Here is a 16,224-nt window from a genome sequence, read left to right on the forward strand (position 1 = left end):
TCTATTCTAATGTATTATCTACCATGGAGCCTTATTAGATTCTAATGTATTAGCTACCATGGAGCCTTATTAGATTCTAATGTATTAGCTACCATGGAGCCTAATTCCATTATAATGTATTAGCTACCATGGTGTCTTAAATCTATTATAATGTACTAGCTACCATGGTGCCTTATTCTACTCTAATGTATTAGCTACCATGGAGCCTTATTCTATTCTAATGTATTAGCTACCATGGAGCCCTATTCTATTATAATGCATTAGCTACCATGGAGCCTTATTATATTCTAATGTATTAGCTACCATGGAGCCCTATTCTATTATAATGTATTAGCTACCATGGAGCCTTATTAGATTCTAATGTATTAGCTACCATGGAACCTTATTAGATTCTAATGTATTAGCTACCATGGAGCCTTATTATATTATAATGTATTATCTACCATGGTGCCTTATTCTACTCTAATGTATTAGCTACCATGGAGCCTTATTCTACTCTAATGTATAAGCTACCATGGAGCCTTATTCTACTCTAATGTATAAGCTACCATGGAGCCTTATTCTACTCTAATGTATTAGCTACCATGGAGCCCTATTCTATTATAATGTATTAGCTACCATGGAGCCTTATTATATTCTAATGTATTAGCTACCATGGAGCCTTATTATATTCTAATGTATTAGCTACCATGGAGCCTTATTCTATTATAATGTATTAGCTACCATGGAGCCTTATTATATTCTAATGTATTAGCTACCATGGAGCCTTATTATATTCTAATGTATTAGCTACCATGGAGCCTTATTCTATTATAATGTATTAGCTACCATGGAGCCTTATTCTATTATATTCTAGTTTAATATTATATTGAGACTGACAAAGACAAGTTTTTGCTGATCGATTATTGAGAATTTAAAATAAACTTCACATCTACTACACATCTGTATTCAATGCAAATTCTGATTCATTCAGTCAACAGATAATATCAAAATAGACAACTAGCTCTATACTGCTTCTACATAGTGGAATAACATTGATGGGAACACTCATGTTTTTCATGTCAACAACTTTATTATAAAAACACCATCATATTTTCATAGTCCTTTAGCTTGATGACTAATACACAAATTAACTCAATGAAACAAAACGACTAAATTCAATAAATGCACATTCTATTATTCTATTCAATATCTAAATCATGTATTCAAATTCATTTAGGTTTAAGGTTAGAATCAAGAAATCCAAAACTCCATTAATCTATAAAGTAATTAACATTTAGCAATATCCCAAATATATAATGAACAATATTAGAGGGTTTATACTTGTATGCAATGGATTAAAGTTCATAATCAAAACACATTGTATAGTATTTATCATCTCCAGATGGAAACTAAAACAAAAGTAGGTCTATTTTGTTAATTATTTCATATAAACTATATGATTTCATTTGGCATGAACAAAAACCTAAATTCTCAGGTCAAAAACATAAGTCAGAACACAGCCTCTCTATTCTCTCATGTGATTTCAGGTCCTCTGACTGGGAAAATGTCTTTCCACACAGAGCAGTGGTAAGTCTTCTCCTTCTGTGTATGTATTCTTGCGTGCTTATTCAGATGTTTTAAATTGATAAAACTCTTTCCACACTGGGAGCATTGGCAGAGCTTTTCTTGTGCGTGTGTTGTCTCATGCTCTTTTAGGGTCCCTAACTGGGTAAAACGCTTTCCACACTGGGAACATTGGAAAGGCTTTACCCCTGTGTGTATCCTCTCATGCTCCTCCAGACTCCTTAAGCGGGTAAAACGCTTTCCACACTGGGAACATTGGAAAGGCTTTTCCCCTGTGTGTATCCTCTCATGCTGCTTTAGGCTCCCTGACCAGGCGAAACACTTTCCACACTGGGAACAGTTGTACGGTTTCTCTCCAGAGTGTATTCTCTTATGCTCCCTCAGGTTTCCTAACAAAGTAAAACTCTTTCTACACTGGGAACATTGGAAAGGCCTTTCTCCTGTGTGTGTCCTCTCATGCCGTTTTAGGGCCCATGATAGGGAAAATCTCTTTTCACATTGGGAGCAGTGGTGTTGTCTCGCTGGTTTGGGTGTCACTGGGTCTGGTCCCCCTGAAGGACTCTTTCCGCTGTCAGAGTGAGAGTCTGGTCCCTCTCCTGCCAAAGACAATCAGATTATTTAGTTAAATACTTAATAGAGAACTGAATCAACGTCTACATGATAAAACTGGCTCCATGTTAGAGGAGGAGCCTGGTGAAGAGCTCCGGTCTGAGTAACTGACTGACGCTGCTCCCTCTGTGACATCGCTGCTCCCTCTGTGACATCGCTGCTCCCTCTGTGACATCGCTGCTCCCTCTGTGACATTGCTGCTCCCTCTGTGACATTGCTGCTCCCTCTGTGACATTGCTGCTCCCCTCTGTGACATTGCTGCTCCCCTCTGTGACATTGCTGCTCCCCTCTGTGACATCGCTGCTCCCCTCTGTGACATCGCTGCTCCCCTCTGATACATCGCTGCTCCCCTCTGATACATCGCTGCTCCCCTCTGATACATCGCTGCTCCCCTCTGATACATCGCTGCTCCCCTCTGATACATCGCTGCTCCCCTCTGATACATCGCTGCTCCCCTCTGATACATCGCTGCTCCCCTCTGTGACATCGCTGCTCCCTCCTTTTAAACTACTGCCCAGCCTTTCTGAACTGCCTGGCTGAACAACACCTTATCATCTGAAGCTGTGGAATACCATCACCAAGACCTGCCAGATCTCTACATGTGTTTTGACAGTTTTTAGTCTGAGATTGTCTTTGTGATGAAAAGTGTTGTATAAAATACATCATTATTATTATTACTACTATTGTTATTCTATCAGGTTTAGTCCCCCAATCACATCATGAATTTAAAGTATTACTCTGCCATTTTTTTATTCATGCCCCCCTTCAGTCCTTGATTTTCCCTCACAAGTCTATATGATGCACTGTCATTGTTACAATCTTAATTTCAACTACAGGACTGACGTTACCCACTTTGAGGAGGGCATGTCATTTTATTGAATGGTTTTCCCCCCTGCCGTCTCCCGACAACAGGGCCTGCTCCGCTACTTCTCCTGACAGGTTAAACTTCTTAGGGATAGGGGGCAGTACGTATTTATCTGGACAGGGAAGATAACAGTTTAATGTGGCTCTGTACTCCAGCATTTTAGATTTGAGATCAAATGTTTCATATGAGACAAAGGAACAGAAGCTCACCTGTTATTTGAGGGTATTTTCAGTGTATCTGTTCTACCATTTAGAAATAAAATCACATCATGTATCTAGTCCCTCCATTTGAATGGAGGATTTGGACAAATTCACTTATATGTGTATTAAAGTATTTGGTCCCATATTCCTAGAACGTAATAACTACATCAAGCCTGTGACTCTACAAACGTGTTGGATGCATTTTCAGTTTGTTTTGGTTGTGTTTCAGATGATGTTGAACCCAATAGAAATGAATGGTGTTGGGTTCTGAGAATATGAAATATACTTATTCATGAACATGAGGGAGAGAGGGTAATGTATAACGTTTACATTATATCAGGGATCCTATTGGAAGAGATCACATGGCAGGCATTGATAAGGGGAGAGAGACATGGATTAGTGATGAAGGGGGGTCGAGGTCAGGCATTGATAAGGGGAGAGAGCCATGGATTAGTGACAGAGGGGGGTTGAGGGCAGGCATTGATAAGGGGAGAGAGCCATGGATTAGTGATGAAGGGGGGTCGAGGTCAGGCATTGATAAGGGGAGAGAGCCATGGATTAGTGATGAAGGGGGGTCGAGGTCAGGGCAGGCATTGATAAGGGGAGAGAAACATGGATTAGTGATGAAGGGGGGTTGAGGTCAGGGCAGGCGTTGATAAGGGGAGAGAGCCATGGATTAGTGATGAAGGGGGGTCGAGGTCAGGCATTGATAAGGGGAGAGAGCCATGGATTAGTGATGAAGGGGGGTCGAGGTCAGGGCAGGCATTGATAAGGGGAGAGAGCCATGAATTAGTGATGAAGGGGGGGTCGAGGTCGAGGTCAGGCATTGATAAGGGGAGAGAGCCATGGATTAGTGATGAAGGGGGGTTGAGGTCAGGTCTAGCATTGATAAGAGGAGAGAGCCATGGATTAGTGATGAAGGGGGGGTCGAGGTCAGGTCAGGCATTGATAAGGGGAGAGAGCCATGGATTAGTGATGAAGGGGGGGTTGAGGTCAGGTCTAGCATTGATAAGAGGAGAGAGCCATGGATTAGTGATGAAGGGGGGTCGAGGTCAGGTCAGGCATTGATAAGGGGAGAGAGCCATGGATTAGTGATGAAGGGGGGTCGAGGTCAGGCATTGATAAGGGGAGAGAGCCATGGATTAGTGATGAAGGGGGGTCGAGGTCATGTCAGGCATTGATAATGGGAGAGAGCCATGGATTAGTGATGAAGGGGGGTCGAGGTCAGGCATTGATAAGGGGAGAGAGCCATGGATTAGTGATGAAGGGGGGTCAAGGTCAGGCATTGATAAGGGGAGAGAGCCATGGATTAGTGATGAAGGGGGGGTCGAGGTCAGGCATTGATAAGGGGAGAGAGCCATGGATTAGTGATGAAGGGGGGTCGAGGTCAGGCATTGATAAGGGGAGAGAGCCATGGATTAGTGATGAAGGGGGGTCAAGGTCAGGCATTGATAAGGGGAGAGAGCCATGGATTAGTGATGAAGGGGGGTCGAGGTCAGGCATTGATAAGGGGAGAGAGCCATGGATTAGTGATGAAGGGGGGTCGAGGTCAGGCATTGATAAGGGGAGAGAGCCATGGATTAGTGATGAAGGGGGGTCGAGGTCAGGCATTGATAAGAGGAGAGAGCCATGGATTAGTGATGAAGGGGGGTCAAGGTCAGGCATTGATAAGGGGAGAGAGCCATGGATTAGTGATGAAGGGGGGTCAAGGTCAGGCATTGATAAGGGGAGAGAGCCATGGATTAGTGATGAAGGGGGGTCAAGGTCAGGCATTGATAAGGGGAGAGAGCCATGGATTAGTGATGAAGGGGGGTCGAGGTCAGGCATTGATAAGGGGAGAGAGCCATGGATTAGTGATGAAGGGGGGTTGAGGTCAGGCATTGATAAGGGGAGAGAGCCATGGATTAGTGATGAAGGGGGGTTGAGGTCAGGCATTGATAAGGGGAGAGAGCCATGGATTAGTGATGAAGGGGGGTCGAGGTCAGGCATTGATAAGGGGAGAGAGCCATGGATTAGTGATGACGGGGGGGTTGAGGTCTAGCATTGATAAGGGGAGAGAGCCATGGATTAGTGATGAAGGGGGGTTGAGGTCAGGCATTGATAAGGGGAGAGAGCCATGGATTAGTGATGAAGGGGGGTCGAGGTCATGTCAGGCATTGATAAGGGGAGAGAGCCATGGATTAGTGATGAAGGGGGGTTGAGGTCAGGCATTGATAAGGGAAGAGAGCCATGGATTAGTGATGAAGGGGGGTCGAGGTCAGGCATTGATAAGGGGAGAGAGCCATGGATTAGTGATGAAGGGGGGGGTTGAGGTCAGGCATTGATAAGGGGAGAGAGCCATGGATTAGTGATGAAGGGGGGTCGAGGTCAGGCATTGATAAGGGGAGAGAGCCATGGATTAGTGATGAAGGGGGGTCGAGGTCAGGTCAGGCATTGATAAGGGGAGAGAGCCATGGATTAGTGATGAAGGGGGGGTTGAGGTCAGGCATTGATAAGGGGAGAGAGCCATGGATTAGTGATGAAGGGAGGTTGAGGTCAAGCATTGATAAGGGGAGAGAGCCATGGATTAGTGATGAAGGGGAGTCGAGGTCAGGTCAGGCATTGATAAGGGGAGAGAGCCATGGATTAGTGATGAAGGGGGGTTGAGGGCAGGCATTGATAAGGGGAGAGAGCCATGGATTAGTGATGAAGAGGGGTCGAGGTCAGGCATTGATAAGGGCAGAGAGCCATGGATTAGTGATGAAGGGGGGTTGAGGGCAGGCATTGATAAGGGGAGAGAGCCATGGATTAGTGATGAAGGGGGGTCGAGGGCAGGCATTGATAAGGGCAGAGAGCCATGGATTAGTGATGAAGGGGGGTTGAGGGCAGGCATTGATAAGGGGAGAGAGCCATGGATTAGTGATGAAGAGGGGTCGAGGTCAGGGCAGGCATTGATAAGGGGAGAGAGCCATGGATTAGTGATGAAGGGGGGTCGAGGTCAGGGCAGGCATTGATAAGGGGAGAGAGCCATGGATTAGTGATGAAGAGGGGTCAAGGTCAGGCATTGATAAGGGGAGAGAGCCATGGATTAGTGATGAAGGGGGGTCGAGGTCAGGGCAGGCATTGATAAGGGGAGAGAGCCATGGATTAGTGATGAAGAGGGGTCGAGGTCAGGCATTGATAAGGGGAGAGAGCCATGGATTAGTGATGAAGGGGGGTCGAGGGCAGGCATTGATAAGGGGAGAGAGCCATGGATTAGTGATGAAGAGGGGGTCGAGGTCAGGCATTGATAAGGGGAGAGAGCCATGGATTAGTGATGAAGGGGGGTCGAGGTCAGGGCAGGCATTGATAAGGGGAGAGAGCCATGGATTAGTGATGAAGGGGGGTCGAGGGCAGGCATTGATAAGGGGAGAGAGCCATGGATTAGTGATGAAGGGGGGTCGAGGTCAGGCATTGATAAGGGGAGAGAGCCATGGATTAGTGATGAAGGGGGGTCAAGGTCAGGCATTGATAAGGGGAGAGAGCCATGGATTAGTGATGAAGGGGGGTCGAGGTCAGGCATTGATAAGGGGAGAGAGCCATGGATTAGTGATGAAGGGGGGTCAAGGTCAGGCATTGATAAGGGGAGAGAGCCATGGATTAGTGATGAAGGGGGGTCGAGGTCAGGCATTGATAAGAGGAGAGAGCCATGGATTAGTGATGAAGGGGGGTCAAGGTCAGGCATTGATAAGGGGAGAGAGCCATGGATTAGTGATGAAGGGGGGTCAAGGTCAGGCATTGATAAGGGGAGAGAGCCATGGATTAGTGATGAAGGGGGGTCAAGGTCAGGCATTGATAAGGGGAGAGAGCCATGGATTAGTGATGAAGGGGGGTCAAGGTCAGGCATTGATAAGGGGAGAGAGCCATGGATTAGTGATGAAGGGGGGTCGAGGTCAGGCATTGATAAGGGGAGAGAGCCATGGATTAGTGATGAAGGGGGGTCGAGGTCAGGCATTGATAAGGGGAGAGAGCCATGGATTAGTGATGAAGGGGGGTCGAGGTCAGGCATTGATAAGAGGAGAGAGCCATGGATTAGTGATGAAGGGGGGTCAAGGTCAGGCATTGATAAGGGGAGAGAGCCATGGATTAGTGATGAAGGGGGGTCAAGGTCAGGCATTGATAAGGGGAGAGAGCCATGGATTAGTGATGAAGGGGGGTCAAGGTCAGGCATTGATAAGGGGAGAGAGCCATGGATTAGTGATGAAGGGGGGTCGAGGTCAGGCATTGATAAGGGGAGAGAGCCATGGATTAGTGATGAAGGGGGGTTGAGGTCAGGCATTGATAAGGGGAGAGAGCCATGGATTAGTGATGAAGGGGGGTTGAGGTCAGGCATTGATAAGGGGAGAGAGCCATGGATTAGTGATGAAGGGGGGTCGAGGTCAGGCATTGATAAGGGGAGAGAGCCATGGATTAGTGATGACGGGGGGGTTGAGGTCTAGCATTGATAAGGGGAGAGAGCCATGGATTAGTGATGAAGGGGGGTTGAGGTCAGGCATTGATAAGGGGAGAGAGCCATGGATTAGTGATGAAGGGGGGTCGAGGTCATGTCAGGCATTGATAAGGGGAGAGAGCCATGGATTAGTGATGAAGGGGGGTTGAGGTCAGGCATTGATAAGGGAAGAGAGCCATGGATTAGTGATGAAGGGGGGTCGAGGTCAGGCATTGATAAGGGGAGAGAGCCATGGATTAGTGATGAAGGGGGGGGTTGAGGTCAGGCATTGATAAGGGGAGAGAGCCATGGATTAGTGATGAAGGGGGGTCGAGGTCAGGCATTGATAAGGGGAGAGAGCCATGGATTAGTGATGAAGGGGGGTCGAGGTCAGGTCAGGCATTGATAAGGGGAGAGAGCCATGGATTAGTGATGAAGGGGGGGTTGAGGTCAGGCATTGATAAGGGGAGAGAGCCATGGATTAGTGATGAAGGGAGGTTGAGGTCAAGCATTGATAAGGGGAGAGAGCCATGGATTAGTGATGAAGGGGAGTCGAGGTCAGGTCAGGCATTGATAAGGGGAGAGAGCCATGGATTAGTGATGAAGGGGGGTTGAGGGCAGGCATTGATAAGGGGAGAGAGCCATGGATTAGTGATGAAGAGGGGTCGAGGTCAGGCATTGATAAGGGCAGAGAGCCATGGATTAGTGATGAAGGGGGGTTGAGGGCAGGCATTGATAAGGGGAGAGAGCCATGGATTAGTGATGAAGGGGGGTCGAGGGCAGGCATTGATAAGGGCAGAGAGCCATGGATTAGTGATGAAGGGGGGTTGAGGGCAGGCATTGATAAGGGGAGAGAGCCATGGATTAGTGATGAAGAGGGGTCGAGGTCAGGGCAGGCATTGATAAGGGGAGAGAGCCATGGATTAGTGATGAAGGGGGGTCGAGGTCAGGGCAGGCATTGATAAGGGGAGAGAGCCATGGATTAGTGATGAAGAGGGGTCAAGGTCAGGCATTGATAAGGGGAGAGAGCCATGGATTAGTGATGAAGGGGGGTCGAGGTCAGGGCAGGCATTGATAAGGGGAGAGAGCCATGGATTAGTGATGAAGAGGGGTCGAGGTCAGGCATTGATAAGGGGAGAGAGCCATGGATTAGTGATGAAGGGGGGTCGAGGGCAGGCATTGATAAGGGGAGAGAGCCATGGATTAGTGATGAAGAGGGGGTCGAGGTCAGGCATTGATAAGGGGAGAGAGCCATGGATTAGTGATGAAGGGGGGTCGAGGTCAGGGCAGGCATTGATAAGGGGAGAGAGCCATGGATTAGTGATGAAGGGGGGTCGAGGGCAGGCATTGATAAGGGGAGAGAGCCATGGATTAGTGATGAAGGGGGGTCGAGGTCAGGCATTGATAAGGGGAGAGAGCCATGGATTAGTGATGAAGGGGGGTCAAGGTCAGGCATTGATAAGGGGAGAGAGCCATGGATTAGTGATGAAGGGGGGTCGAGGTCAGGCATTGATAAGGGGAGAGAGCCATGGATTAGTGATGAAGGGGGGTCAAGGTCAGGCATTGATAAGGGGAGAGAGCCATGGATTAGTGATGAAGGGGGGTCGAGGTCAGGCATTGATAAGAGGAGAGAGCCATGGATTAGTGATGAAGGGGGGTCAAGGTCAGGCATTGATAAGGGGAGAGAGCCATGGATTAGTGATGAAGGGGGGTCAAGGTCAGGCATTGATAAGGGGAGAGAGCCATGGATTAGTGATGAAGGGGGGTCAAGGTCAGGCATTGATAAGGGGAGAGAGCCATGGATTAGTGATGAAGGGGGGTCGAGGTCAGGCATTGATAAGGGGAGAGAGCCATGGATTAGTGATGAAGGGGGGTTGAGGTCAGGCATTGATAAGGGGAGAGAGCCATGGATTAGTGATGAAGGGGGGTTGAGGTCAGGCATTGATAAGGGGAGAGAGCCATGGATTAGTGATGAAGGGGGGTCGAGGTCAGGCATTGATAAGGGGAGAGAGCCATGGATTAGTGATGACGGGGGGGTTGAGGTCTAGCATTGATAAGGGGAGAGAGCCATGGATTAGTGATGAAGGGGGGTTGAGGTCAGGCATTGATAAGGGGAGAGAGCCATGGATTAGTGATGAAGGGGGGTCGAGGTCATGTCAGGCATTGATAAGGGGAGAGAGCCATGGATTAGTGATGAAGGGGGGTTGAGGTCAGGCATTGATAAGGGAAGAGAGCCATGGATTAGTGATGAAGGGGGGTCGAGGTCAGGCATTGATAAGGGGAGAGAGCCATGGATTAGTGATGAAGGGGGGGTTGAGGTCAGGCATTGATAAGGGGAGAGAGCCATGGATTAGTGATGAAGGGGGGTCGAGGTCAGGCATTGATAAGGGGAGAGAGCCATGGATTAGTGATGAAGGGGGGTCGAGGTCAGGTCAGGCATTGATAAGGGGAGAGAGCCATGGATTAGTGATGAAGGGGGGGTTGAGGTCAGGCATTGATAAGGGGAGAGAGCCATGGATTAGTGATGAAGGGAGGTTGAGGTCAAGCATTGATAAGGGGAGAGAGCCATGGATTAGTGATGAAGGGGAGTCGAGGTCAGGTCAGGCATTGATAAGGGGAGAGAGCCATGGATTAGTGATGAAGGGGGGTTGAGGGCAGGCATTGATAAGGGGAGAGAGCCATGGATTAGTGATGAAGAGGGGTCGAGGTCAGGCATTGATAAGGGCAGAGAGCCATGGATTAGTGATGAAGGGGGGTTGAGGGCAGGCATTGATAAGGGGAGAGAGCCATGGATTAGTGATGAAGGGGGGTCGAGGGCAGGCATTGATAAGGGCAGAGAGCCATGGATTAGTGATGAAGGGGGGTTGAGGGCAGGCATTGATAAGGGGAGAGAGCCATGGATTAGTGATGAAGAGGGGTCGAGGTCAGGGCAGGCATTGATAAGGGGAGAGAGCCATGGATTAGTGATGAAGGGGGGTCGAGGTCAGGGCAGGCATTGATAAGGGGAGAGAGCCATGGATTAGTGATGAAGAGGGGTCAAGGTCAGGCATTGATAAGGGGAGAGAGCCATGGATTAGTGATGAAGGGGGGTCGAGGTCAGGGCAGGCATTGATAAGGGGAGAGAGCCATGGATTAGTGATGAAGAGGGGTCGAGGTCAGGCATTGATAAGGGGAGAGAGCCATGGATTAGTGATGAAGGGGGGTCGAGGGCAGGCATTGATAAGGGGAGAGAGCCATGGATTAGTGATGAAGAGGGGGTCGAGGTCAGGCATTGATAAGGGGAGAGAGCCATGGATTAGTGATGAAGGGGGGTCGAGGTCAGGGCAGGCATTGATAAGGGGAGAGAGCCATGGATTAGTGATGAAGGGGGGTCGAGGGCAGGCATTGATAAGGGGAGAGAGCCATGGATTAGTGATGAAGGGGGGTCGAGGTCAGGCATTGATAAGGGGAGAGAGCCATGGATTAGTGATGAAGGGGGGTCGAGGTCAGGGCAGGCATTGATAAGAGGAGAGAGCCATGGATTAGTGATGAAGGGGGGTCGAGGTCAGGCATTGATAAGGGGAGAGAGCCATGGATTAGTGATGAAGGGGGGTCGAGGTCAGGCATTGATAAGGGGAGAGAGCCATGGATTAGTGATGAAGGGGGGTCGAGGTCAGGCATTGATAAGGGGAGAGAGCCATGGATTAGTGATGAAGAGGGGTCGAGGTCAGGCATTGATAAGGGGAGAGAGCCATGGATTAGTGATGAAGGGGGGTTGAGGTCTAGCATTGATAAGGGGAGAGAGCCATGGATTAGTGATGAAGAGGGGTCGAGGTCAGGGCAGGCATTGATAAGGGGAGAGAGCCATGGATTAGTGATGAAGAGGGGTCGAGGTCAGGGCAGGCATTGATAAGGGGAGAGAGCCTTGGATTAGTGATGAAGAGGGGTCGAGGTCAGGCATTGATAAGGGGAGAGAGCCATGGATTAGTGATGAAGGGGGGTCGAGGTCAGGGCAGGCATTGATAAGGGGAGAGAGCCATGGATTAGTGATGAAGGGGGGTCGAGGGCAGGCATTGATAAGGGGAGAGAGCCATGGATTAGTGATGAAGGGGGGTCGAGGTCAGGCATTGATAAGGGGAGAGAGCCATGGATTAGTGATGAAGGGGGGTCGAGGTCAGGCATTGATAAGGGGAGAGAGCCATGGATTAGTGATGAAGGGGGGTTGAGGTCAGGGCAGGCATTGATAAGGGGAGAGAGCCATGGATTAGTGATGAAGGGGAGGGTCGAGGTCAGGTCACGTTAAGGGAGGAAGAAAAGTGTATGGCCCGTATTATTTAGTGTCAAGTAAAGTGCAGTAAAGTGTATGGCCCGTATTATTTAGTGTCCAGTAAAGTGCAGTAAAGTGCAGTAAAGTGTATGGCCCGTATTATTTAGTGTCCAGTAAAGTGCAGTAAAGTGTATGGCCCGTATTATTTAGTATACAGTAAAGTGCAGTAAAGTGTATGGCCCGTATTATTTAGTGTCCAGTAAAGTGCAGTAAAGTGCAGTAAAGTGTATGGCCTGTATTATTTAGTATCCAGTAAAGTGTATGGCCCGTATTATTTAGTGTCCAGTAAAGTGCAGTAAAGTGTATGGCCCTTATTATTTAGTGTCCAGTAAAGTGCAGTAAAGTGCAGTAAAGTGTATGGCCCGTATTATTTAGTGTCCAGTAAAGTGCAGTAAAGTGTATGGCCCATATTATTTAGTATCCAGTAAAGTGCAGTAAAGTGTATGGCCTGTATTATTTAGTATCCAGTAAAGTGCAGTAAAGTGTATGGCCCGTATTATTTAGTGTCCAGTAAAGTGCAGTAAAGTGTATGGCCCGTATTATTTAGTGTCCAGTAAAGTGCAGTAAAGTGTATGGCCCGTATTATTTAGTATCCAGTAAAGTGTATGGCCCATATTATTTAGTGTCCAGTAAAGTGTATGGCCCGTATTATTTTGTGTCCAGTAAAGTGCAGTAAAGTGTATGGCCCGTATTATTTCGTGTGCAGTAAAGTGCAGTAAAGTCTATGGCCTGTATTATTTAGTATCCAGTAAAGTGCAGTAAAGTGAAGTAAAGTGTATGGCCCGTATTATTTAGTGTCCAGTAAAGTGCAGTAAAGTGAAGTAAAGTGTATGGCCCGTATTATTTAGTGTCCAGTAAAGTGCAGTAAAGTGAAGTAAAGTGTATGGCCCGTATTATTTAGTGTCCAGTAAAGTGCAGTAAAGATACAATGCTTGTACAGATGTGCAGGAGGTTGTTTGTCTAATGCAGCTGGATTGACCCTCTGGGAAGAATAAACTGGTTCAGCTTTTGTCCGTTGGGTTTTAAATCTGAGAATTAGAACCTAACAACGGTAAATAATGTATTGTGTCATACGAGTCACTCAAGAATAGAATATGTTTCTGAACACTTTGTGGATGCTAACATGATGGGTTCGGTAGGTAGCCTGGTGGTCAGAGGGGGGGCAGGTAGCCTGATGGTTAGAGGGGGGGCAGGTAGCCTGGTGGTTAGAGGGGGGGCAGGTAGCCTGGTGGTTAGAGGGGAGCAGGTAGCCTGGTGGTTAGAGGGGGGGGGTAGGTAGCCTGGTGGTTAGAGAGGGGGCAGGTAGCCTGGTCGTTAGAGGGGGGGTAGGTAGCCTGGTGGTTAGAGGGGGGGCAGGTAGCCTGGTGGTTAGAGGGGGGGGGGGGCAGGTAGCCTGGTGGTTAGAGGGGGGGTAGGTAGCCTGGTGGTTAGAGGGGGGGGTAGGTAGCCTGGTGGTTAGAGGGGGGGGTAGGTAGCCTGGTGGTTAGAGGGGGGGCAGGTAGCCTGGTGGTTAGAGGGGGGGGGGGGTAGGTAGCCTGGTGGTTAGAGGGGGGGGGGGGGTAGGTAGCCTGGTGGTTAGAGGGGGGGTAGGTAGCCTGGTGGTTAGAGGGGGGGCAGGTAGCCTAGTGGTTAGAGGGGGGGTAGGTAGCCTAGTGGTTAGAGGGGGGGCAGGTAGCCTGGTGGTTAGAGGGGGGGCAGGTAGCCTGGTGGTTACAGCTTTGGGCCAGTAACCGAAATGTTGCTGGGTCGAATCCCCGAGCTGACAAGTTAAAAATCTGCCCTTCTGCCCTTGAACAACCCACTGTTCCCCGGTAGGCCGCCATTGTAAATAAGAATCTGTTCTTAACTGACTTGCCTGGTTAAATAAAATAGTTTTGGGGGATAATCATGAATGGATCATGAATAATAATGAGTGAGAAAGGTAGAGCCATAAATATTATACCCCTTATTGGTAATTAAATGTTGTATATCTCCACTGTCTGAATAAACAGACAGGGGAGAGTAGTTGAGGGCTTGAAGGAATGGAACAACTCTAATTCATAGTCTCCACTGTCCTAATGAACAGATAGGGGAGAGTAGCGGAGGGCTTGAAGGAATGGAACAACTCTAATTCAGTCTCCACTGTCCTAATGAACAGACAGGGGAGAGTAGGGGAGGGCTTGAAGGAATGGAACAACTCTAATTCAGTCTCCACTGTCCTAATGAACAGATAGGGGAGAGTAGCGGAGGGCTTGAAGGAATGGAACAACTCTAATTCAGTCTCCACTGTCCTAATGAACAGATAGGGGAGAGTAGCGGAGGGCTTGAAGGAATGGAACAACTCTAATTCAGTCTCCACTGTCCTAATGAACAGATAGGGGAGAGTAGCTGAGGGCTTGAAGGAATGGAACAACTCTAATTCAGTCTCCACTGTCCTAATGAACAGACAGGGGAGAGTAGCTGAGGGCTTGAACAAATGGAACAACTCTAATTCATAGACATAGCTGTGGATGCAAGGACCCACCATGAGATCAAAATGATTGTTTTAACCACGTTTTAAGTCAAATACAGTGTTTGTTTACATTTGCATTGTTTACACCCAACAGAGTTTTACAACTTATATTTGGGGTTCTGGTGAGGAGCACATTTCAGTGCAATGCCCCTTTGGCTTTAACACCACACATTAGTTCAACAACTACAGAGTTTCTGGCTGTGTTTTTAAGACAGTACTCACTGGTGTTAATCAGATCTTCAGTCTTCTCATCCTCTCCTTCATCTCCCAAAACACCCTCCTCTTCTTTGTTCAATGTTACATCCTCCTCTTCCTCCTTTTTCATTCTGAAAGCTTCTACCTCCTCTTCTTCCACTATGACAGCCTCTATCCCCTCTTCCTCTTTCACTCTAAAATGTTCTTTCTCTTCTTTCACTGTAACATCATTCTCTTCTTCTTTCAATGGTATGGCCTCCTCTTCATCATTTTTCATTCTGAAAACTTCTATCCCCTCTTCCTCTTTCACTCTAAAATGTTCATTCTCTTCTTCTTTCAATGTTATGGCCTCCTCTTCCTCCTTTTTCATTCTGAAAACTACTATCCCCTCTTCCTCTTTCACTCTAAAATGTTCCTTTTCTTCTTTCAATGTTATGGCCTCCTCTTCCTCCTCTTTCATTCTGAAAGCTTCTTCCTCTCCTTTTACAGTAATATCCTCCTCCTCTTCTTTCATGACAATGTTCAGTCCCAGAGCTTCTTTCTCCGTCCAGCCGACCACCTCTTCATTAGAAGGAGGAGATTAGCTTAGTGACCTCATGGTCGGGCTAGCTAGCATTAGCGATAAGCTTAGTGCTAGACTCAGTATAATCAACACATTTGTACATTTAACAAGCAAATTACTTTAAGTTAAATAGTAGATACGTAAAGAGGATTGTGTTAAAAACACCGAGATCAATATACACAAAAATGGTCCAAAGAGCTTGTTTTCGGTTGTATGTTGGCTACCAGGCTACGGAGGTGGTTGAATGAGTCAGCATCCGTGTTGTTGAAACAGCTTCCGGTGTCATGTGGTCCACTAGATATGACGTCACCATCTGAAGACACATATCGCTGTCAGCTGACTGGAATGGGTAACGCAGTTTAGAAAAATGTATTTGTTTATTAATTTAAAGATGAGAAAAATATGTTTTGTCTGACTTCTTACAGCCAATACTTTCGTCTATGCAGACCTGTAGCTACATGTGAATATGTACATTATGAATATATAATGGTAGAATAGTTTAATGCAGACCTGTAGCTACATGTGAATATATACTGGTAGAATAGTTTAATACAGACCTGTAGCTACATGTGAATATGTACATTATGAATATATAATGATAGAATAGTTTAATACAGACCTGTAGCTACATGTGAATATGTACATTATGAATATATAATGATAGAATAGTTTAATACAGACCTGTAGCTACATGTGAACATGTACATTATGAATATATATTGGTAGAATAGTTCCGTGTAGCTCAGTTGGTAAAGCATGTACATTATGAATATATATTGGTAGAATAGTTCCGTGTAGCTCAGTTGGTAAAGCATGTACATTATGAATATATATTGGTAGAATAGTTCCGTGTAGCTCAGTTGGTAAAGCATGTACATTATGAATATATATTGGTAGAATAGTTCCGTGTAGCTCAGTTGGTAAAGCATGTACATTATGAATATATATTGGTAGAATAGTTCCGTGTAGCTCAGTTGGTAAAG

General features: G+C 47.2%; 1 protein-coding gene across 1 annotated transcript; it reads right to left on the bottom strand.

Moving 5' to 3' along the window:
* Window positions 1-1,050: 1,050 nt before the first annotated feature.
* On the bottom strand, window positions 1,051-15,535 carry LOC129839921 (zinc finger protein 184-like). The gene is made up of 2 exons (XM_055907645.1): window positions 14,707-15,535; window positions 1,051-2,162 (listed from the first exon to the last, which is right to left on the bottom strand). Exons 1-2 carry the CDS (start codon window positions 15,191-15,193, stop codon window positions 1,516-1,518), a joined length of 1,134 nt encoding a protein of 377 aa, XP_055763620.1. The 5' UTR covers window positions 15,194-15,535; the 3' UTR covers window positions 1,051-1,515.
* Window positions 15,536-16,224: the final 689 nt, after the last annotated feature.

The sequence above is a fragment of the Salvelinus fontinalis genome, chromosome 40, assembly GCF_029448725.1.
Source record: "Salvelinus fontinalis isolate EN_2023a chromosome 40, ASM2944872v1, whole genome shotgun sequence".
NCBI lineage: Eukaryota > Metazoa > Chordata > Actinopteri > Salmoniformes > Salmonidae > Salvelinus > Salvelinus fontinalis.